Source organism: Lepidochelys olivacea (assembly GCF_965140295.1).
Source record: "Lepidochelys olivacea isolate rLepOli2 genome assembly, chromosome: 6".
NCBI classification, from domain to species: domain Eukaryota; kingdom Metazoa; phylum Chordata; order Testudines; family Cheloniidae; genus Lepidochelys; species Lepidochelys olivacea.
In genome coordinates this window covers 18600991-18624357 of record NC_140416.1, presented here as the reverse complement: position 1 = coordinate 18624357, position 23367 = coordinate 18600991, and the positions used below count along the sequence as shown (strand labels likewise).

At 48.9% G+C, this 23367-nt stretch overlaps 1 protein-coding gene across 5 annotated transcripts in view; it reads left to right on the top strand.

The window, feature by feature from the left end:
* SLC25A22 (solute carrier family 25 member 22) overlaps nt 1–23367 on the top strand; it is a 76346-nt gene that overhangs the window by 37385 nt on the left and 15594 nt on the right. For 4 of the 5 annotated variants that reach the window (XM_084632544.1, XM_084632546.1, XM_084632545.1 and 1 more), the window contains 3 exons: nt 8673–8798; nt 10359–10414; nt 18123–18213. In XM_084632544.1, the coding sequence (XP_084488670.1) occupies nt 8673–8798; nt 10359–10414; nt 18123–18213 (273 nt within the window). Of the gene's footprint in view, nt 1–8672; nt 8799–10358; nt 10415–18122; nt 18214–21378; nt 21542–23367 lie in introns of those variants that run through there. The other variant, XM_084632547.1, reaches the window with a different exon arrangement.

Sequence of the window (23367 nt, the reverse complement as noted above, 5' to 3'; positions counted from 1 at the left end):
CACGCCCTGAGTAACTGTGTGCTAGATGTCCCTGGTTCAGCAGCTCTAACCCCAGCAGCCTGTCTACAGCCCCATGGTCCCACTCTGGCTTCCACCAGCCTTGGTTCATAGAATCATAGAGTTAGAAGGGGCCTCAAGGGTCATCTAGTGTAATCTCCCACCAAGCTGCAGGATTTGTTGTGTCTAAACCATCCAAGACAGATGGCTCTCCAGCCTCCATTTGAAAACCACCAGTGAAGGGGCTTCCACAACCTCCTGCGGCATCTGTTCCATTGCCCTACTGTTCTTACAGGTAGGAAGTCTTCCCTGAGATTTAATCTAAATCTGCTATGCTGCAGTTTGAATCCACTGCCTCTTGTCCTGCCCTCTGCAGCAAGAGAGAACAACTTTTCTCCGTCTTTTTTTTTGTGTGTGTGGCAGCCTTTCAAGTATCTGAAGACTGCTGTCATATTCCCCCACTCTCCCAATTTCTTTTTCCAAACTAAACATATTCAGTTCCTTCCGCCTTTGCTCATACAGCTTGTCTTCCATCCCTTTGATCATCTTTGTCGCTTACCTCTGGATCTTTTCCAGTTTCTCTACATTGGGGCGGACAAACTTTTTTGGCCTGAGGGCCACATCAGGTTTCTAAAATTGTATGGAGGGCCGGTTAGGGGAGGCTGTGTCTCCGCCAACAGCCAGGCATGGCCCGGCCTCCACCTCCTATCCGACCCCCACCCTGCCACTGCTTCTTGTCCCTCGCTGCTTCTCGCCCCGTGGGACTCCTGCCCCATCCAACCCCCATCCCCTGACGCCCCCCCCGGGACTCCTACCCCATCCACTGCCCCCTACTCCCTGTCCCATGACCACCCCGGACCCCTCATCCCTGACTGCCCCCTGCCACCCCATCCAACCTCCCTCTCATTCCTCACTTGCCCCCTGGACCCCTGCCCTATCCAACCACCCCTTCTCCCTGTCCTCCGACTGCCCCCCCGATGCCCCATCTAACCCCCCTGTTCCCCGCCCTCTGACCACCCCTATCCACAACCCCGCCCTCTGACCACCCCTATCCACAACCCCACCCACTTCCCACCACCCCCCAACTCCCCTGCCCTCTATACAACCCTCCCTGCCCCCTTACCATGCTGTCTGGCGCACCGGTGGCTGGCGGCATTACAGCCGCGCCACCCAGAGCACCGGATCAGACCGTGGCTCTGCCACTGAGCTGCCCGGCCGCCCAGAGCATTGCGCCGGCGGCGTGGCGCCCTGAGGCCGTGGGGGAGGGGGGACAGTGGGGAAGGGGCCGTGGGCTGTCGTTTGCCCACCTCTGCTCTACATCCTTTCTATACATTGGTGACCAAAATTGGACACTGTACTCCAGCTGAGGCCTAACCAGCGCCGAGTAGAGAAGTACCATCACGTCCCTTGACTTGCATACTATGCCTCTGTTAATGCAATCTAAAATTACTGCTTGTCGGGTGACCCCAACAACCTCATTAGTCCCAGATTTTCCCCAAACTGTGTGCTCTGTAATGCCCGATCCTCTCCTGGACCGTTCAGAGAAATAATAAGGTTCATTTGTTCCTCTGAAGACACAAGCACATCACAGCGTATTAGTTTAACTGGGGTAAATACACCATTCCCTTTAAACACAGCACTGAGCTGGTTGATCGTAAAAATAAAAACAAATGTATTTACAACAAAACATAGATGAAGTGATGCCAAGTAAAAGGAATAAAGTTAGAAATGGTTACATGCACATAAAAGTGAAAACACATCGAAAACGTAATCTAGCAAGATACAGGCTTTGTTCAAGATGGTGTCTACCTTCATTCATTTTCCAAAGACTTGAACACGGCCTTGGCTGAAGGACCCATCTTTCTCAGCGTGTCGGAGCTCTGCTTCCTTGTGTCTGTCTAGTGATGGAAGCCAAAGATGGCTTCCGTCTCTCTGCTTCTATCTGCCAGAGTTCTGTGACTTTGTTTCAAGAGGCAGGCTGACCTCATGCTGTTCTTCCCTTCCTGTGGCCTTCTCCCCCCCCCCCGTTATGTAAATAGAGCTTCCATTGTTTTGATTCCACCATGCTTGATTTACATAGCAGACAGATAATAGCTGGGGTGATCCCTCCTGCCTAGGAGAGAACCTGCTTCTTCCTTTGTTTGGATACAGTCTCTAAAACAGGTTTCAGAGTAACAGCCGTGTTAGTCTGTATTCGCAAAAAGAAAAGGAGGACTTGTGGCACCTTAGAGACTAACCAATTTATTAGAGCATAAGCTTTCGTGAGCTACAGCTCACTTCCTCGTTAGGTATCCTTGTTTCCTGATGTAGCACACTATGTAGTACATACTTTTCACAGTGCTATTATTCACCAATGTGTCTGTCATTCACTATCAGAACAGACACATTGGGACCATACAATATTACTGTATATAAAGGCATACAATATTACCCTAGTATAAACAGACACATTGGGACCATACAATATTACTGTATATAAAGGCATACAATATTACCCTAGTATAAAAGTATAATCAGTTGATTCAGTTGCATATCACTTGAGGTTCAGCCCCCCTGTCTTTATAGACCAGTAATCCTTTGGAATGGATTCTTCTGAAGGTTACCTCTCCAAAGTACAGTTTATTCAAGCTGTCTGGTGGTAAAGGAAGTTCCATGCTCTTTCTTCCCCCCACTTATTAACTCAAATGCAAATTCTTCTGTTTCCTACCATCTTCTCCTCCTGCTGTCTTGATGGTCCTGTTTACTGCTTATGTGGCAATTGAGGTAAATACACATTCCTTTGTTCCCTCTGCCATACCTGGTTTACACACGTCAGTCATTATTGCAGCATATATTCATAACTCTCTTAATACACATCATGTACATACATCACTCAATATTATATGGTCAGCAAGTTGTTAGTTTTCAAGTGATACCTCACAACGCATATTTTGTATGAAGATTATCACAGCAGTTTGTAACGTGTGAATACAGGGGTGCTTGGTGTCACAACTCCCCTCTCTCCTTCTTTTCTCCTTTCTTGTATCCTCCTTCTATTGTCTTTTTTCCTTTCATCCTGCCCTACACTCCCCACTTCTTGTTTTATCTGTCCACCCCTCAGCCCCCAATTCATTCCTCCTCTTTACCTCCCCTCTCCTTTCGAAGGCCAGCTCCACAGCTGGTTTAAATCGGGGTCATTCTTTGACTTCAATACACTGATGTCAAAGGAGCTGTGCCGACGGGCACCAGCTGAGGATCTGGCACTTTCTATTTTTGAACTATACACAGCAGCGACCTAGTTCCCTCTTCCTAAAGCCTAGTCTGTCCATCTAATTGTAGGCACCTTGGTATCCAAGCACTGATGCTACCAGGTTTAAAACAACTAGATGATTTGAGGACACAGCAGGCAGCTTGCAAACCTTGCTCCTGGCTTGTCCCGGAGCTATATTTGTGTCCTTTAGGAAAGTAAATCTGGAATATGCTTCTGATTGTTGTGGATCATGCTATTGGCTTTCCAGGAACCATGAGGGCTGGACCAGCATGGTCCCAAGGGTGGGCGTAGCTTTCTGTTAGTGTGGGCGGGGTTTACACTTGCTGTTCACAAAGTTTTTCCTGACGAAAGGTGACTGCTGTCTGGCTCCAGAACTTCACTAACACCTGACCTCCCCAATGCATTGTCTCCCAAGAGCACCTGTGAAGAGAGGGGGAGGCTAACCTGGGTCAGATAATGGTGTTCTCTTGACTTGGTTGTGTTGACGGTGGGCGAGGAAAAGGGCTGCCCTTATTGCGACTTGTCGGGATTGGACTATTTTTTCTGCAAGGCAGAGACAGCTGATGGAAAAGGGCCCCAGGCAGAGCAGCCAGCAGCAAGAAAACATCATTGTGTGTTTAATCCCTGAGCAGTGTCTTTTGTCCATTAACTGATCTCAGGAGCTCTATGGTGTTTGTATGTATTCTTTCCTTAGTCTGAATTGCAAGCCCAGATTCATCTCTGCTAGGCCACATGGCTGTACGTGTCTGATAGCCCCAGTGGAGTGAATCACATATGGCAGGAGCTGCAGACTTCAGCCGTGGCTCCAGCTGAAAAGGCTGGAGGTGGCTGTGCAGGACGCTGGACAGAGTGGAGTACTCCTCTGCATGCTGCCCCCACAGCATGCCTTCTTTGCCCACCGCTCTGTCCCTGGCAGTGCACATGGAGTACAGAACGATGAGGAACTTCTCCCAGCTCTCCCATATCCCGGTCCAGTATTTTAATCCGTAGGGGGTGATGGGTCTGTTCCCACCTCTGTGATCCACTTGTTGTATAAACTTGTGCAAGTATTTAATCTCTGTGTATATTACAGTAGCACTTAGAGTTCCCGAAGGCCGTAGGGGCTGTGCATACACACGGCAAGATGTGGTGCCTGCCCAGAAGAGAGTACAGCCTAAGTAGACAGGACAGACAAAGGGTGGGAGGAAATAAGTAGTAGTACCGCTATTTTACAGACAGGGAACTAAGTCAAAGAGACTTGAGTGACTTGCTCAAGTTCACAAAGGAAAATCCATGGCGGAGCCTGAAATTGAACCTAGATCACCTTAGTTCCACTGCCTTAACCACAAGTCATCCTGCTTCTCTGTGCCTCAGTTTCCCCATCTTTAAATTGGAGGATACTACTTCCCTCACATGGGTGCTGTGAAACTAGATCCATTTGTGCGTGTAAAGTGCTTTGAGGGACTCATCTGGGAGGTGCTAGAGAATTATTATTGAACATAAGGGCGGCCACACTGGGTCAGACCAGAGGTCCATCTAGCCCAGTATCCTGTCTTCCAACAGTGGCCAATGCCAGGTGCCCCCCGAGGGAATGCACAGAGTAGGTAATCATCAAGTGATCCATCCCCTGTCGCCCATTCCCAGCGTCTGGCAAACAGAGGCTAGGGACACCATCCCAGCTCATCCTGGCTAATAGTCATTGATGGACCTATCCTCCATGAACTTATCTCGTTCTGTTTTGAACTATTTTGACCATGCGAGTCTGTGTGCATGTTCTCCTCTTCTAGGTGATGACTCCGGAGGAACCAGAATAACTGAATAGGTATCTTGAGCAATGCTTTCCTGCCCTCAAATAACAGGGGTGGGGAGAAGCTTTCCACAGCTGTCGCTTGCAAATTGCGCATGGCCTGACGCTCTCTGTGTGTGTCAGCATGCCAGGCCTTCTAGTTTGTCCTCTTTTATGTTTGTGTGGTGGTGCTGGGGTCCGCACTGAAATGCATGAACTTGTCATGCCTTGTGCCCAATATTCTACCCTGTACTGTGCTAGCTATGGGGTTGGGTTCCTCACTCCTACTTGGTGGTTTCTTAGTGATAATTTCTCCTTATTGCAGCAGAGTACCAGAGTTACTCCAGAGATGAACTGGGGCAGCCCCAATCCTGACTCTCCTCGGGACTGTGATTTACCAGCAGATGCTTTGAAATCGCATCTAGGTGTCAGGCTCCCATCCTGCATTAGCTGCATGAACAGCAGATCCAGGCAATAATGTCCTTTGCATCAGCTGAGCTCAGTTCACCTGGCTTTAAATGTTCCCCCTTTTTCCTTTCGCTGGTGTCTTGGCCTTTCTTCACTAATGCTATGCCCTGTAATGGTGACCTGTCTAAGGTACTATCTTTTTCTCTAGCCTCATCCCTCAGGGTGGGTCCTACTGGAAGAGTCCTGTGTGAGGACTCTGAGAACTAGTGTTGAGAAGATGCCAATATAGCTATTGGAAACAGGGTCTCTTCCTCGGGAAACTAGAGCTTTTAAAGGGGCCTCTGCTTTGCGGATGCTTTTTTTGGTGCACCTGTTGGACATTGTAGATGCAGAGTCACAAAGGAAGCTGAACATCTTGCAAATGGGAGAGTTAAAATGCCAAACTATTGATTTTCTGTTTGCACCTCTGATTTATAATACATGTACAGGAGAGTACATGTAAGCGCATAATGGGGGCTGAGGTTCAGCTGAAAATCTGGCCCCAAGACAGCAGCTCTGCTCGGCGACATTGAGTGCCCTTCCAGAATGGCACTGTGTTGTCCCTTACAAAAGGTGCCAAGAAATAGCTCGGGTTCGCCCGTCTGATCTATGGGGTGAAAGGTAGAGGAGGCAGGCCCTAGAGGGCATCTAACTCTTATTTTTTCCCCTCACCACAGCCTTAGGATTTTATATAGGAGTCTGACTCTTCCTACTGGGACACCTCTCCTGCCGTGTGCACCTTTCCAGCCCTGGAATCCCTCCCTGGGATTTTTGCTTTGCAAAAGCTATAGTCATGTCACTGTGCATCTATAGAAAGCCAAGGTTATTTCCTTCTATATTCTGCTCCATGAGGCTCCCCCAACACACATACTCTCTCTGTCTTTCATGCCCTGAGCCTTCTTAATCTCAGAGGGCTTCCATCAGGCCTGTAGCAGAGAGGCAGACCTTCCAGAATATCTGTAGCCGGACAGCTTCTGAAGCCTGGTCTCTGCTGTCGAGCAGCCGCCATCCATTATTGAGCTCTTGGGAATGCCTCTGAGCAGCTGAGGAGTTAATAGGCCTTTCTGCTTCCCTTGCTTCACTCCACTCCAGCAACTTATCTCTGCCACTTCCTCAGTTCAGAGCAGTGCACCACTGATGGCCCTGCCTGCTGGCATCCTGTGTGCAGTGTCCATTATTCTTCAGAATGGAGAGGCCTCTGAGGGAGCCACATGGGATCAGTTGTTTCTCGGGCTGTTTAGCTGTGATGAGGAGTGCTTATTAGTCATCAGTTTAATAGCGGATATATCCTCCGCTCAAGGGTCTGTATCTTGCCCTTCACTGGACGGAATGCACTTGGAGGATCTAATAGGCATCCCCTGTCTCTGACACCAGTGATTGATCCACTTTTTAAATGTCTTATGGTCCAAGTAATTGAAAGAGTGCTGGACTCTCGCTAAGCAGGGTGGTAGATCGGCTTTAACACTGAGGTGCATGTAGGTACCAGGGAGAGCTGCTTAGAGATGAAAAAGCTCAACTGTGAGACCCCCTGCACAATACAGCCTGCTTTTGTCTCTGTTTTTCTTTGCTACGTGTAATCTCACCCCTCCGTATCCATGTGCACTCAGCTTCGCCTCTGTCTGTGGGGTCCCGCTCCCCGTTGTGCCACTGATATATCCGGGATCAAACGCCTCACACACGTGCACGCACAGTGTCTTCTCTGACCGCAGGTCCAGGAGCCGTGTCTGAAATGTCTTACTGGTTCTGAAAGTGTGTAGGGCCAGCCTGCCAGCGAAGCTCCTCTGCGCTGGTCTTCCCCACATGAAGTTAGCGGCCTACGTGTCATGAACCGCTAGTTAGGTGCGTGTCTGACGCCAGCTTTCCTCTGCTGCTGTAAAACATTAATGTCTGATCCCGATGGTTAGTGAGACATCTGGCCCTTTAAACAAGGTCAGTCTACACTGTCCCCATTGGTCTGACAGGCCATTGGCTCTTGAGTGACTAGAGAAAGCCTTGCACCCTTAACTGGTGTAACGTTCACTGCCAGTGTTTCTATTGATGGGCCTGGGCAAACATTTCACTGAATCCTGGGCCAAAAGCGGGTGGATTTCCCCAAATCTGGGCCCATGGCTTTATTTTGTGGCATCTGTCTGGAAAAGTGGGGCATGTTTCTGCTTATCTGGCAAAGGCTTTACCTCACTCAGCCCCTTTCGGGTTTCTGGATGAATCCCAAACCACCTGAAGCCACAGCTCAGTGGGGAGTGTTATATCGCTCAGCAGTGCCACCTGCTGGCTGGTCAGGAGCAACAAGAACCAAACCTGGATGGGAGCTCTGCTCTGGGCTGGAGGACGGAAGTGATGAGAAGGCAAAGAGGAAAGGGTGGGGGTGAGAACTGATTTTTTTGAAGGCACAGATTCTATTCCTACCTCCTCCCATCTGCTGGTGGGTTCTAGATTTCATGACTAGGTTTCCCCCAGTCTACGACAAGAGGTCACACAAGGGGGGCAGCGTCAGACAGCAGCTGTGTACAATGTTTATTATTTGTATGACAATAACATGTAGAGGCCTTCGCAGAGATCAGGACCTCATTATTCTAGGAGCTGCACATACACACACGTGGGGCGAGTGCGAGTCAGTCTAAACAGACAGTGAGGGATAAAGAGTAGGAAGTGGGGATGATCATCCTTCCTAGCTGACAGATGGGGAACTGAGGAACAGAGAGATTAAATGACTTGCCCAAGGTTCTATAAGGAGTCTGTGGCAGAGCAGAGTATTGAATCTAGCTCTTCAGAATCCCACTCTGGGCCTCAACCACAAGGCCAGCCTTCCCCTGTGGAGCTGGAAGGATCCCAGTACTGTACTGCAGGTAGTGGTCACAATAAGACTGCTGAAAATGCCTTAAACCATCCCCCTCATTCTTTTTTAGTGGCTAGAGCATTGCAATGTGCCTTGCGCGTGGGACCTGGGCACTCTTGATTCTCTGTTTGAGCTTGGATTCTGTGCCTCAGATTCCCCATCTGTAAAATGAGACAAATTATACCCCAGCAGATCACTTTGTGTGTTAGGTGGAAAGCACCAAGCGCAATATATTATGATTATTTGCTTGTGGGAAGCTTGGTTTATTTCAGCTCATAGCACTCCTGTTGAAGGTCGTGGTTCTTTATTCCTCTTTCCCTTTTTATATCTTGTTGCCAATGCATCTGTGTGTTTTTGTGTTTTTTTTTCCCTTGCAGTTTGCCTGCCAAGCTGATCAATGGAGGGATAGCTGGGCTGATTGGAGTCACTTGTGTATTTCCCATTGACTTGGCGAAAACTCGCCTGCAGAACCAGCAAAATGGCCAGCGGATGTACACCAGCATGTAAGTACTGGCTGGGTGGGATCTCAACTTTCCCTCACCCTGCCCCCCCCCCCCCCCACATTTATGGTGACATCAGCATTTCTAGGAGTTTAACTCTCCTAAAATCAGCCATCAAAAGAAGCTGTATTTAAAATAAATAAATAAATAAAACATTAAAAATTAACTAGCCCAGGCTGAAACCCCACAGGTAAGGTCCCTGCTGGGAGCATTTTTATTTGTGTGTCTTGAGTTATATTAATTTTTGCACCCCTAGCAGCAGTGCATTCTTTTGCACCAGGGCTGTAAGGGAGGCCGGGGTTATGGTCAAGACGTTGGCCTGTGACTCGAGTTGGGTTCAATTCTCTGCTCTCCTACAGACTGCCCTTGTGAAATTGCCGTTTAATCTCCCCCGGCCTCGGTTTCCCAGCAGTAAAATAAGGATAACAATATCTCCTTCGCTTCATCTATTCTCATGACAAGCTCTTTGTGACAGAGGCTGCCTGTTGTGTGTGCGTGCAGCGCCTAGCACAGTGGGGCTCTGAACGCACGCAGGTGACTTATTTGTTCAGCCTTGAAATAAACACAGAGTGACATTTAAACTCACCAGTACCACGTTTACACCTGCCACTGTCTAATGCTTTGGGTATCCTTGCCAGTCTGACTTACTGGGAAGGGGTCATGAAGCTGTGGATGGGATAGTATTGTCCCTTGTTAATACTGGCTTGTCGCACAGAGGGATAGTGAGTGTTAGTCGGTTTATGGTTTTCCAAGTTCTTTCGAGAGAGCGCAGAAGGTGACCCTTTTCAGATCCCAGAGATCCACCCAGTGGAAGTTTGGGGTCTGGCTCTGCTCCTGCTGAAGTCAGTGACCAAATAGCCATTGATTTTCAGAGGCAGCAGGAGATGTTGCATTGTTCTTAACAGGGAGCCCGGGAGGCTTTTTGGGTTCAGGTCACAGTGTGTGTGTGGATCTTGTGTTATTGGGGAAACAAGATATGACCGAGTTATGCAGTTTTTGCTTACAAAGCCTGGGTCTGGTATAAATAAGTGCATATGGGTCTGATCCAAAGTCCACTGTAGACCATGGGATTCTTTCCATTGACTTTATTAGGCATTGGATTGGGCCCAATGCAGTAATTTTCCACTAGTTTAAAACAGCCCCCAACATCCTGAGTTCCTTAAAATGACAAGGCAGGTTAGGGTGGCTGTGCAAAACTTCAGTTTCAAACCCAGCTCTTTATTTCCCTTCCTTGATCAGGGCTGATCACTGAAACATGTTGTGCTATTGTTTTGGGGCTCCCATCTGGTTAACGAGCAGCTCCTCCAATTAACATTCTTCCCTTTTGGAGAATGTGGAAAGCAAGTTTGTTCTCTGTGCATGGGGTGAGCCGGTATTTCAGAGCCCCTCTGTGCCAAGGACAGCTGTACTCCTGAGCTCTCACAACGATGGTGTCAGTGGCTAACGCTGTTTCCACCTCTTCCTGGACTTCGGCTGACAAACTGTAAATGAAAATCGCTTGATTAGATTCTTCCCTCTCCACCTTTGCACTCCTGAGGTTTTATCTCTGTCTCTTGTTTGCAGGTCTGACTGCCTTATTAAGACAATCCGGTCGGAAGGTTACTTCGGCATGTACAGAGGTAAGGGCTGGAGGCAGGGCAGAAGTGCAGCATCTGACTCCTCCATCCTGGCCTGAAAAGGCTGTTGAGACCGCAGGTGAAATAAAACCAAAGCCACTTGCCTCTCTTTATGGAGTGAGGTATTAGGGGTGTCCTGAACTGGTTGAAAAACCTTGAAAAATCTCACCTGAAAACCGAGGGCTCAATATACAGAAACACAGGTATTGCCAGGCTGGCTAGACCCCATGCTTCACCCAGTCCAGTACCCTGTCTGTGTTTGTGGCCAGTGCCAGATCCTTCAGAGGAAGGTGCAGGGCCGTCCCTAGCTATTTTGGTGCCCTACGCAGCCCCCCGGCCTCTGCGGGGTTGGGGGCTGGCCCCAGGCCGACAGGGGGAAGGGGGCTGGCCACTTCCTGCGGGAAGTGGAGTGACCCGGCCCCAGCCTGCTCTGCTCCCCTGGCTCCCAGGCTTGGGGGGAGGGGGGAATCGCCCCCAGCACCCGCCGGTGGAGCGGAGCAGGCTGCGGCCGGGTCGCTCCACTTACCGCCGGTGAGTGCAGGCCCAACCCCTGCTGGAGTCCTCAGGGGAGTGGGGGCACGGCTGGGGTGGAGTGGGGGCTGTGGGGGCAGGGCTGTGGTGGGAAGAGGCAGGGCTGGGGCAGAGCAGGGGCGGGCCCTGGGGAAGAGCTGGAGCAGGGGCTCAAGCAACACACAGCTGTGCAGGGCACCAGCAAATTTGGTGCCCCAAATTTCCTGGTGCCCTACGCAGCTGTGTACTTTGCGTATGGGTAAGGACGGCCCTGGGAAGGTGCAGGGAGTTATGGGGTAATATGTCCGGAGGGAAAATTCCTCTTAACGCCGATAAATTGAGAGGTTAGTTTGTGTCCAGAAATAGGTTTATATTCCTTCCTAAGCCTTTGTTTTGTTATATTTGCTGTTATAACTCCTGGCTAGTCTCATTATCCATACAAATAATACCTAGCTCTCTTGTAATGCTTTCCATCAATAGGTCTCAGAGCATTTTACAAAGGAAGCGAGTATATCCCAATCGTTTCTTCTTTTGATCCTCGGTCCCTTCCGTTCTCCGCCTGTGGCACATAATAGCTTAGTCTCCTGTGCGCGATAACACTTCGCTTTAATTCTGGCTGTGGGGTTTCATGTACAAGTCCTGGGTGGTGTTGGTGGCCTGTGATGTGCAGGAGCTCAGATTGGGGGCTCTCAAATTGGAGGTCAGGACCCCTCAGGGGGTCACAACGTTCTTACATGGGGGGTCGCGAGCTGTCAGCCTCCACCCCAAATCCTGCTTTGCCTCCAGCATTTATAATGGTGTTAAATATATAAAGTGTTTTTAATTTATAAGGGGGGGGTCACACTCAGAGGCTTTCTATGTGAAAGGGGTCACCAGTCACTGGACTAGATGACCTGGTGGCCTTAAACTCTGTAACTGTGGTATCTAGCTGCAAGTATATGGTGCTATATAAATACCTCAGAAATATTTGCAATCCTCATAGTACCTATTCACTGGTACAGATAAAGAACAGGTTCTCGGATTACTTGATTAAATGAATCCTCGCTCCCTTTTTTTAGTGGGACTCCAGAGATCTTCGATTTGTGGCTCCCCAGGCATGCTGTATCTTGCCAGTTCTTTGTTAGGTTACCAGGGAAACAGGAATACTGTAGTTTGATATAATGGGAACAGTGGATTGGCTGCTGAGAGCAGCCTTCTCTGGCCCAGGTTGTTAATGGGAGGAAAAGGGGGCGGCAGGGTGGATTCTGGTTACGGATTGGCTGATTGCGGTGGTGGCTTTGGGAGCAGTGCCTAGACAGTGAGGCCGTTAACATAACAGAACCTTAGCAACTTTGATCTTACAGAAATATTCCAAAGCGAATGACATTCACATCTTCAAGAGCTGAATTTCTAGGGTGCTTTTTATCCTTGATAAAGACATTGCAGCAAGTGGGGTGGTGTCAGAGCTAACTGGATCCAGCTCTATCAAAATTGTGTATTTTTTGTCAGATGTAAAAACATGCAGAAGTCATCGTAATCCTATCAAACCCATGCAGAAACATACCGGCCCAAACTTTCCCTAGAGTCTAGTCTGGTTTTGGCCACTGATAGCCATGTTCTAGGCCCCCAGTGGCAGAGGGTTCACTGGGTGGAAGTGGGGAGGCAGAGGGGTTGCTAAGTGGCTGCAGCTTTCCCCCTCTGTTTCGGGTTTGCATGGGAGCAATGTGGCCATGGATGACGCATGGTCAGCGCAGCTGGGAGCTCATTGCTACCTCTGTTAAGGGATGAATTCAACCTTAGTGGAAACAACTGAAAGAGGGCAAGGAGTGTCCAATAGCTTTACATTCCCCTGCACCATCTTAGAGCAATCTAGTCCCTTGTTCCAAACCCCAAATGCCCTACTAACCCCCTCCTGCATGTGTAGGAGCAGCCAGCACAGTAGTTGGACTCCTGTTACTACCAATCTGAGTTATATCTGAGCCAGTGATCTAGGGGCGAAAGGCTCCATGTCCTCTCTTTACCAATCCCTAAATCGTCCAGCCTGCCACATCCAGCTGTGCTCAAAAGCATGGTGTTTACTGCTGGTACCTCTCAGTCCCTGGCTGAGAGGCAGGGTCCTATGTAGTAGAAAAAACAGGAGCTGCAGGATGACCAGGAGCTCTGACAGGTGGCTTTGCTGACTTAAACAATGCGTCAATCCAGCTCTACCAACAGGACAAATCTCATGACGGCAGCGTCTGGGCTGCGTTCCTGCGGCGGTTGTTTCCTTGGTGACTTTGGGCAAGTACCGGGGCCTGGTCTACACCTAAAACATAGATCAACCTAGCTACATCGTTCAGGGCTGTGAAAAACTTCACACCCTGTGCGACGCAGGTTGACATGTCCCCTGGTGTAGACGCAGCTGGCTCAATGGAAGAATTCTTCTCCCAGCTACTGCCTGTCAGACGGGTGGATTAACTACAGTGATGGAAAAACTGCTTCTGCAAGAAGTAGGGTGACCAGATGTCCTGTTTTTAAAGGGACAGTCGCATTTTTGGGAACTAGGTGCCTATTACCCCTTACCCACTGTCCCGTTTTTTCACAGTTGCTATCTGGTCACTCTAACAAGAAGCATCTACACTACAGTGACACAGCTGTCATGTCACAGCTGTGCTGCTGTGATGTAGACATACCCTACGTGTCTCTGTGCTTCCGTTCCCCATCTGTAATACAGGGGTAAGAGCACTGCACTCTACCACGCCGAGGTGTTGGGAGGGTAAGTGCACTGAAGATTGTGATGTGTGGGGGTGGGGGCATAAAAGTACCGAAGACAGCTAGAGAGGTAAGAGGAGCCTTTATTAGCAGAGCACTTTCCATGTGATCTATCCCAGGACAGATGTGCTCTGTGCACTTCTCTGACCCAGAAGAGTAACTGTGTAACCTGTTACAAGGAGAACCCAACGTTTTCTAAAGGGGTCTGATCCAAGCCTACTGATTTGGTTTGTTACACGTGTCCTTCACTGTAACAAAAAGGAAGGTAGGATTCCACTTGCTCACATGCACTCTAACACATGGCCTTCTTTGGGTCCCGGTAGAATTCCTGGCAGCCAGTCCGATTAGCCCGTGGATGCCAAGGGACTAACAGAGCGAAGCTGCGCCTCCCAGCCTGCTCTGTTCCTGAGTCACTTTGGCTTTTGAGCATGATGCTGTCGCTGTGCCAAGCTGTCTCCAGACTACAGCATGACAATAGTGCTTCAGTCCTCTGCACACAAACCGGACAGCCTTCTGGGACTTCTGCTAAGAATACCCTCTGCGGTGTCCCCTGGTTCACACGATACCTGCCAGAACTATTCTGGGCTGCTGAGGTCATGGCCAAAAAATTTTGCCTTAACGTATGCTATTTATATTCTTGGTGGCTATTTTTATATTGCCTGCCTCCTGCCCTCTCCCTTCCCAAGGAGAATGCAGCAGAGGTGTGCCTGTATGGCAGCACTCCACTCTCTTCTGACCTCACTGGATCACCCAGCTGCACTTAATGTATTGGTTCTGCAGTACCAGGCTGGTTTGAGTTTATTTTTTACCCTTAATTTTCCTTGTTGGAAGGTCTCCAGATGTTCCATGTTCTGACTTCCCAAAATATGAATCCAAAGCAAGGCCACTCCAGTATAACATGCCTACCCAAATAACACTGCTGGCGTGAAAGCTGAGCTGGATTTACATACCTCTTGCTCAGTTCTGTTTCTTTCTGGTCATAAAACTTGAGGTATGTAACTACCGAGTCACGGTCATGTGGGCATTAAGGCCGTTGTGGGAATCTCAGCTGTTCAGTGGTTTACAGTATTAATTTTTAACTCTGGCAAATCATGAGAGCTCAGACTGAAATACCCATCGTTCCGATTACCATCATGCTTTCTTATGCGTCGCTTCCCTTGGGATTTGATTTTAATAGCCACTGTCTCTCTTTTCTAGCTCTGGAAACCACTGCTTTGTACGATTGTGCCTAATGACCTGAGAGGGCTAGATACTCTTAGGACTAATACAGACATTTTTCAGGACCAGTATATTTCTAAGCCTTGATCCTGGATCAGTGATTATTTAAAATAAATAAATAAATGGCAATTCAACCTCTGGAGCACTTTGCAGGTTGCTGCTGGGACACAGCATTTTATGATGAAATATATTTTATAACAAGGCCTGGAGGATTTTGTAAACGGAAGGCCCACATAAAAGATTTATTAGGGCTACGAAAGGGTTGGGCAGTTACTCTTGTTTGCATGTTGAAGTTTATGGGATTTCCCACCTCTTTTAAAACCTTTTTGTTTTATGGTAGCAGTTTATCCTGCCTCCCAATCCTCTGCTGTCAAGTTTTTCCACAGTACACCATGAACTAATCCCTAGAGTGGCTTGCCTGTGTGCTTGTCTGTGTACCCCTGCATGGACGTGCTGGCATGGGTATGAGGTGTGGATGCTCAAAGGTGAGCTTGGAAAGAATGGGTTTGCAAGCACAGGTCACACAAACCCTGGTTTACTATGCAGTGCAGGCATAGTTATATCTGAGCTTAGAGATCCTGTGGCTTTATTTATAGTCCATAGCTCCTACAAGTGAACTTGGGTTAGAAAAAACCATCTGTGTATTTGGGATGTGCAAAATATTTTTTTGGGGGGGATGGCACATTTGAGTACTGTAGAGATTGCTGCAGTCCTCCATTTCTTCCTCCTGTGGTGATTTGGAAGCTCTTGTGGATTACCGAGGACAAGGATTATCTATACTCTCTTAAGCAGCTTGCTGAAAATGTCAAAGGTTTAGCAGAAACCCTAGGTCTATTAATTTTTACATGTAGTGGGGGTTTTCTTCCAATTGATTTGAGATTGGGAGATAATATTGCTCTGAAAGCTTCCTCATTAGTTTGAGGGCTTCCATGTTTGTCAGCGCTCTCCCATTTCCCACCTTCTGGTGTCATTAGCTTTTCCCCCCTGAAGCATCTGCATAGATATTAAATTGGGAGGTGGATATTTGGTTTTCTTACTTTTACCTAGGTAACGTTATTTAGTGACATAGGGTGGGGGATGAGGAGGTGTATTTCTCTGCTGCAAGAATCTCCCCTGAACACTCAGCGTGTGTGTGTGTGTGTGTGTGTTTAACTTGGTTAATTATCCAGCTCTTGTATTTGGGCACTCGAATAGGAATTTACCTTAGGCGCACACATCTGAGAATGGGGCCTTGTGAACGTGCTGGCTATTTACTCTGGGGAGTGGCAGTAGGGAAATCCAAGAGAGAACTTTTGTGCGTCAGTGGTAGGGGTCAGGTGTGTGGCACCAGAGGGTCGAGTCTACGATTATTGATCTCACACTCAGGCCCCTGGAGAAGGAACATTTTAGGAAACCTTTTGAAACCGAACCAATATCTGGCCTTGCAAGGAGGTTGCAAGAGTCCCAGTAAGATAGTGTGTGACTCAGCAAAGGATCCCCTGGATGTAATGCTTGTGGAAGTTACTGCCATCTGATGGTTGCTCATTGATGAGGTGAATTGAAGAGATTGATCTGTCTGTCTCATACCAGGAAGGTGTTTGAGATTTTGCCAGCCAACATAGACTCGTGGTAGCTGGAGAGAGCCGTGTAGGCCTATCCTATCTGACAGGGACCAATGGAGGCTCTCTTTGCTTACAAGGATGATTTTCCACAGTGTGGGGAGAGGTGTTGTCAGACCACAGGACGTGGAGCTAGGGATTCCAGTGTTCTGGTCCCAGCTCTGACACTGGTTCACTCTGTGACCTTGGGCAAGTCCTTTAGGGCTTCCATTTTCCAAAAGTGCCTGCAGATTTTGGGTGCCCATCCTGAGAAATGTGAGGCCAAATTTTTAGAGGTGCTGAGCACCTACAGCTCTCCTGGACTCTGGATGAATTTCTGGGTGCTCATTCCCTATGAAAATCAGGAGTTATGTCAGGTTGGGCATGTGAGATCCGTGGAGCCTTTTGAAAATATAGGCCTTAACCTTTCTCTGCCTGGGCGCCCCATCCCTAAAATGGGGATAACACTTTACGCAACAAAGCCCTACCGCATGGCTGTGAAAAAGTGCCTTGTGAATGAAAGAGACGTTTCCCAAGTATTGTGAATGCCAGAGAGCTTGATGGCCTAAACTGGGTGCCCTCTCTTGAGGGTGGCTTAGGGATCGATCCTGCCCTGGTGCAGGATGGGAATGGACAACATGACCCTTGGAGGTCCCTTCTGACACATAGGTCTCTAGGAGGCTCAACGCTCTGAAGCAATGAACCAAACATTACAACTTTTTGCTCAGAGCCAGGGAGCAGCAATTGTTTTGTTTTCCCTTTCCCTTAAATACAGTTAGGGTGCCCCTGTATTTCACTCATTTTAATGGTCTCCATAGCTGTCGGTCTGAGGACAGAGCAGGGCAGGCCATTCATTGTGGCAGCCACAATATAGGGATTTGCCATTTGTTGCTCTCAACAATAGAGTACTTAAAAGTACGGTGGGTGTGAAGCGCTGTTTACATACGAGCGCAGAGGGAGGCAGTCTCCTTGCTCCGGTTGGGACTGGTCCAGGGGCTCTGATGTGATGCCTTACAGACAAGGAGTGAAGCACTATGCAAAGCAGCCAGTGGGAGGCTGCTGGAAGGATGACGCTGAGGACAAGGAAATAGAAGTACAATTGCCTAGCCAAGGGCCTGATCTAAAGCCACTGAAGTCTCCGGAGAGACTCCTATTGACTTCAATGGGCTTTGGATCAGGCCCTGAGCCTTTCACAGCCTCTGGCCTATATATGTTACCTGACTTGCAGGCAAATTAAGTGTGACAGTCTTGTTCTGGGGGGCTTGATGCTTCCCAGCTGGGAAACAGCATTAACAGGATGCCTGCAGGGCTCATAAAATGTGTACTTCCTCCTTGGGGGCCTGATCCAAAGCCTGCTGGAATCAGTGGGAGTCTTTCCTTTGACTTCAGTGGGATTTGAATTTGTGGGCTGCACCAATGCCATGGAAATTATAAAAAGCTTGTTTAAAGTGGAAATGGGACGCTTCAGGGGAGGTTTTCAAAAGAGCCCAACGTTGACTTTCAGTGGCATTTGTGTGTCTAAATCCCTTGGGCACTTTTGAAACCTTTTCCCGTCTTGTTCCTAGCCCGGTTTTGACTTAAACTCCACTAAAGCTTACCCACTGCGCTCCTGAATGTGTGCAGATAACAAGTCTTTCCTGCTGCTACAGTGTTCCTTTCCTTTGTTTCTTTCCCAGGGGCTGCGGTGAACCTGACTCTAGTGACACCAGAAAAGGCCATCAAGCTAGCGGCCAATGACTTCTTCCGCTATCATCTCTCCAAAGATGGGTGAGTGGGTGGCTTGCACCACTGGCAGTGCTGGAATGGGATTTGTGCTAGGATGTGGGCTCACTGGGACTGGTCTGCTCTGAATAACCTGGGGAAGCCCAGTTGGGCAACCTGCTGTTCTGAATGGGATTCATCTTTGAACCGGTTCAGCCAGCACTAGCATTCTGTGTGCGCTGTGTACAGAACTGAAAGCAAAAGGCCCCTCCCTGGAGGGTTTTATTGAAGCTCCCAGAAATAGTTCCAAATCTCAGCCAGGGTTCCTGTAGCCAGAATTTCCACAGAAAGCGTCTGCACAGGAACATAGCCTCAGCAACTGGCCACGTAACCGCTGGGATGGTCCCTCCTTCTCAACCCCTTATTGGACGCTCCTCTGCCCCTCCCACCTTTGCAATGACTATATTCTGAGCGGGTGGTGAATCGAGTTCTGGATGGTCGAAGGCCCCAAGCTTAGCACCAGCTCGTGGCTTTGCAATCTTGCGGGGTTTGATTTCTTTGAAGATATTTGGCAGCTGGGAGTGGGAGTGAATTTTGATTCTCCAATATTGGTATTTGCTACTTCACCTGCATGTAAAGGTCATAAGTCAATAAAACAGGCTTAATTTAATGTTTGTTCATGTGAATTCAGTGCCAGGGAAAGGTGCCAGGTTGATAGCCATGAAGTCTGAAGTCCTGTATCCATTGAATAGCTACTGCTCGTTTTGCCAAGATATCTCTGCTCCAGCCCAGGGGACAGTTCAGGGTCTGTGGCCCATTCAGTCCTTGACCTCTCTGACCCTGCTGATAAGAGAGCAATCTGTGGTAGGGACTTCTGTGGTGTGGAGGCTTGTCCCCTAGGAATTAGATACCTGTTTCACACGAGCCAATAAATAATGGTCATGTATAGGGTACAGCTCTTGAGCACTAGCTACCTGAGTTGGATTTGCACTAGAGACCTACAGCTGAAAAGCTCTGTATCCGATTACCAATTCTTTGATTTATCAGCTCCACATAATGTACCAGGCCAGATTCTCAGACAGTGTAATCAGGGTAGCTCATTGATGTCAATGAAGCCATGCTGATTTACCCCCGCTGAGGGTCTGGTCCATTATATCTTTTATGTATGTGACTTTTTGGTTGTTCTGGGGTCATTAAATCACAAGTTAATGTTCATACTTGAGGATCCATATGATTCACCGACAATAGTCCTGTAATTACTCATCATGGGTTTTTTCCTTAGATTTTAAGTTTCTTTTTCAGTAGCTGTAGCTATTCTGTGCTATGTACAAACAGGGAGAGGATATGTCCTTAATCTGTCCTTGTTCCAAGTAGCTAAGTCTGAAGCTTGGAGTGGAGACAGAGCTGTGATTGCATTGGTTCTGAGCCCAGATGTTGCACAGCACAAGATGTTGCAGATTGTTAACTTGCTATTAACATTAGGTTATCTGAGGACCAGAGGCTAACCACAGGCTTTGGAAGGATCACGTTGAAAGGAGGGGAGAATGGCCTGGAGCTGCCAGTCATTTACCCTTGGAGTATCTTTTCAACCAGGTGATCCAGAGAGTGATCAGTTGAGACCGGCAGAGAAATAGCATCCTCTGGCAAGCCTACATTTCAATGTAGCTAGCATCCTGGCAGATCAATGTTTAGTGCTGACTCTTTCAGCATTAGGAAGGCTGGATCCTACCCATGAAGCCTCTAGAGCTTTGAATAGAAGAGGAAAGGACTGTACCTTGAATCTTTCACACACCCCAAGACTGTCTGGCTTTTTGTGACAGGCAGCCCCAGGCAGTACACAGGCTGGTTAGCATGGCTTACATTTGGAGTCAAGTACAACAGTGTAGTAGGAGCTTTGGGAATGGACTTCCAGTTTTGATTTCTCTTAGGCTCCTGGTTCCCTTGCATAAGGGAGGAGGTGGGCAGTGCTGGGGCTGAGTGTGAGTGTGTGGGGTTGTTGTGGTTAGGATTAATAGGCCTCTCCATGTTCCTCGTGCTGTTCCTGTATGCATGCTGTGGCAGGGACGGGCACTGCATTAATTTAGGAAAGCTCCATTTCTGCAGTTAGCTGCAACCTTTCTATTCCAACCCAAACAGTCTTGGAGTCTGTGAAATAGCTGGTGCAGTTACTCCCCTAGCTCTGGATAGCTTGGTTGGGTACTGGTCTAGGTGGCATGAGAATCCAGTTGCATATGGTCTCAGCTACGAATTGCCTTGCATTTACCCCCATCACTAAAACACCAGGCACTTGGGGGGTGATTTGGCAGGCTCTGCTTGAGAGAGGCCCAGGACTAGGATAGCCAGCAGGGATCTAACTTAAGACTCTGCTGTGTTAGAGCACGATGGGGAGTTGGGAGGGTCCCACTGTGTGCCTGGCAATAGCCAGTGCTACCAGCCCCTCTTCATCTTCATTGTGAAATATTGCAGATATAACACACACACACACCCCACTAAAGTGATGAGTAGCTGCCTTGACCCAGTGTCATGGAAGGCACTGCAGTAATGGATCGCACCAGGGGACTCTCAGGCTGTACTGGGCGATGCGCCCAATTAGATGCCTCTAGGAATCAATAAAGTACGGAAGCTGCCACTCAGGCCTAATCTGTTGCATTCAAATAAAAGGTCCCAGACCACCGAACACGAAGGCCGAGCTGTCGTGCTGAGTGGGTGCACGTTGCCCCTCCCTCCCCTGTCTCTTCCTGTTTCCCTTGCAGTGCTGGGGGAAAGCACCATGTGCGGTCTTTGCTGCTGGCAAAGCTCCTTCACAACCAACTCTGATCCCCAGCCAAGGTGACAGCCTAGAGCATGAATAGGCTCTTGGGGAGCCAGAGCTGGTCCTGTCTGCATGAGAAACGTGAATGGTCCCTGCTTGATTCTCTCACTGCCCAGCCCTGGGTGAGCTTTGAAGCTCTGTAGGGTTTGAATGGTGTTTTTCCTTTCTCACTGACCTTGTGGATTAAGGGAGGTGTTTTCCTGCAGCACTGTCCTTGGATCCCCCTGCAAGAGGGAGAGGGAAAGGCAGGTGCTGGCTCAGCCTGCCGCATGCCCTGCCCTGCAGCAGCGGGTAGATGCTGGCTGGTGCTGGGGAGTGAGAGTCAAGGCCAGAGAAGAAATGCAGTGAGGCGTCTGCTCTGGAACAGTGTGTTTCCGGTCAGCTGGAGCACTCTGCGGGGAGAGTCCTGGTTCGAAAGCAGGAAGTGTGAGCTCATGCCCAGATGTGGTAGTGGTGGTGGGTAGTTTACCCGTGTCCTCAGAGGGATGGGAACATCTCTCCTCTCCTCTCCTCTCCTCTCCTCTCCAGAAAGGGGGCTCTCTAGGCTGTCCCTTACTGAATACGGACTACCCCATGTCTGCGGTAGGTGCTCGGATTTAGATCTGATTTTAAAATGGAGTGAGGTCTGGAAGGTCTTTGTGTTATGTCTGGAAAGTGGGAGGTGGCTGAATGGGCAGTAAGGTCTCCTGGGTAGCATAAGGGCCATTAGAAGCTGCTGCATAGCCATTCTGTCTGCATCCTTTTCTCCCTGTAACTCTTAAGTGCCTTGGGATGCAGAGAGCGTAACCTATAAAAAGAGTTTGCCCCATGTAGTGCTCTTCCCCTGCTGCTGCCTTACAGTTCACTGGACCTTCTCCGAGCTATGGCAGACGCCACGTGTGGTTAACTATAAGATGACTGAAGGGGGCCATTTTGTCCCATTCATGAAGCCAAGCGTATGCCCCCTACAATTCCTCCCTCATTCACCTTGTGTTTGATCCCTTTCCTCAAACTGCTCGCTGTGGTGAATTTTTCCATCAAGGCAGCTCTTTTCCTTTGTGGGGGCAAATGCCCTCTCCTCTGCCCTCTTCCCTGCAAGCCAGGCTTGTAGGGCAGGGCTGGCAACCCAGCAGACCAAACTACTCTGCTTAATCACAGAGTAAGGGACCTTAGTGACCGTGCCAGCATGAGCTGCATCCACCCTGCCCTGTAACGTGGCTAAGCCTGTGGCACCTGGTCTGTGACTAAAGCAAGAACTCCAGGGCTGTCGATCAGCAGCGCCTTGGGCAAGCTCTTGGTCCAAGACCTAGACATGAATAACACACTGCTGTCTTGGAGAAAGGCATGGCTGCACGCTGCACGGCAGGTGAATGCGCTTCCACTCCTGCGCGTGTGATTACAAGGATGGTAAGTAGCACGAGAGCTCTGCAAAGGCATTTGTTTAGGGTGGTTTATTTTAGTCCAAGGGCCTGTTGTCTGAAGTTGAGTTTTACGTGGTGCAGGAACATGGCCATGGAGGTCCTTGCATGAGCGGAACAGGTCATATTTGCTGGAACAGTTAGTAGTTCTGTACATGCAGATACAGTGCTCTTAAAATACATACTGGCTTTGGCTGGTGCCCAGCCTAGTGACGTGATTGCAGCTCCCGCAGTCTGAAAAAAGAGAAGCTGCAAAGATCTTCTCTGGCAGTTTGAATTTGAATGTCTTAACTGTCGATCTGCCAGTGGCTGCCCAGCTGGAAGTATGCTCAGGATTTGCATGAGTCAGCGTTGCTTGTCTGATAAAAAGCCTGCGCACACACGTAAATAAAGTTCTGCGTGTGTGTGAGAGAGAGAGATGTATTGTTGCAGATGCTATATGACGGCAAACAAACTATCCTTGAGTGACTGTGCAATCCACAGAGCATGCAGCTATCGTTATTTTCCACAGAAAAGTGCAGTCTTACCATGAACCTGCCTTGAGCGACCAGCAAAAATTAATTGCTTCAAAGATGTGGGCTGTGTCAGGAGTCAGGGTTTGCTGCAGAGCCAGTCTCCAGGCAACCTAGTGAGCACAGGAGGCCTGTAATAGACCACCTGATTAGCTACACCTAATTGGTAAAAGGGGCAACAGATGGGCTCTTAAACTTAGCAACAGTATAGTGGCTGCACCAGGTATTTGCCGATGTCTGTGATAGGTCCTGCGACTTGGTGTTCCCAGCCTTGCCTTGCCACACTGCAAGTAACCCAGCTCTGACCCTCAGCTCCACCTTCTGATTTCTGGCTTGGACTGACCCGGGGCTCTGGTTCCTTCCTGGCTGCCTCCTGCTCTGACCACTAGGCATAACTGTGCATGTCCCAGTCAGACAGTCACAGAAGGTTGACTGAGACTGTACTCGAAATCCTGGGGGCACTTTAAGGGCTGGGGATGTCTCATGATTGGGGATTGGT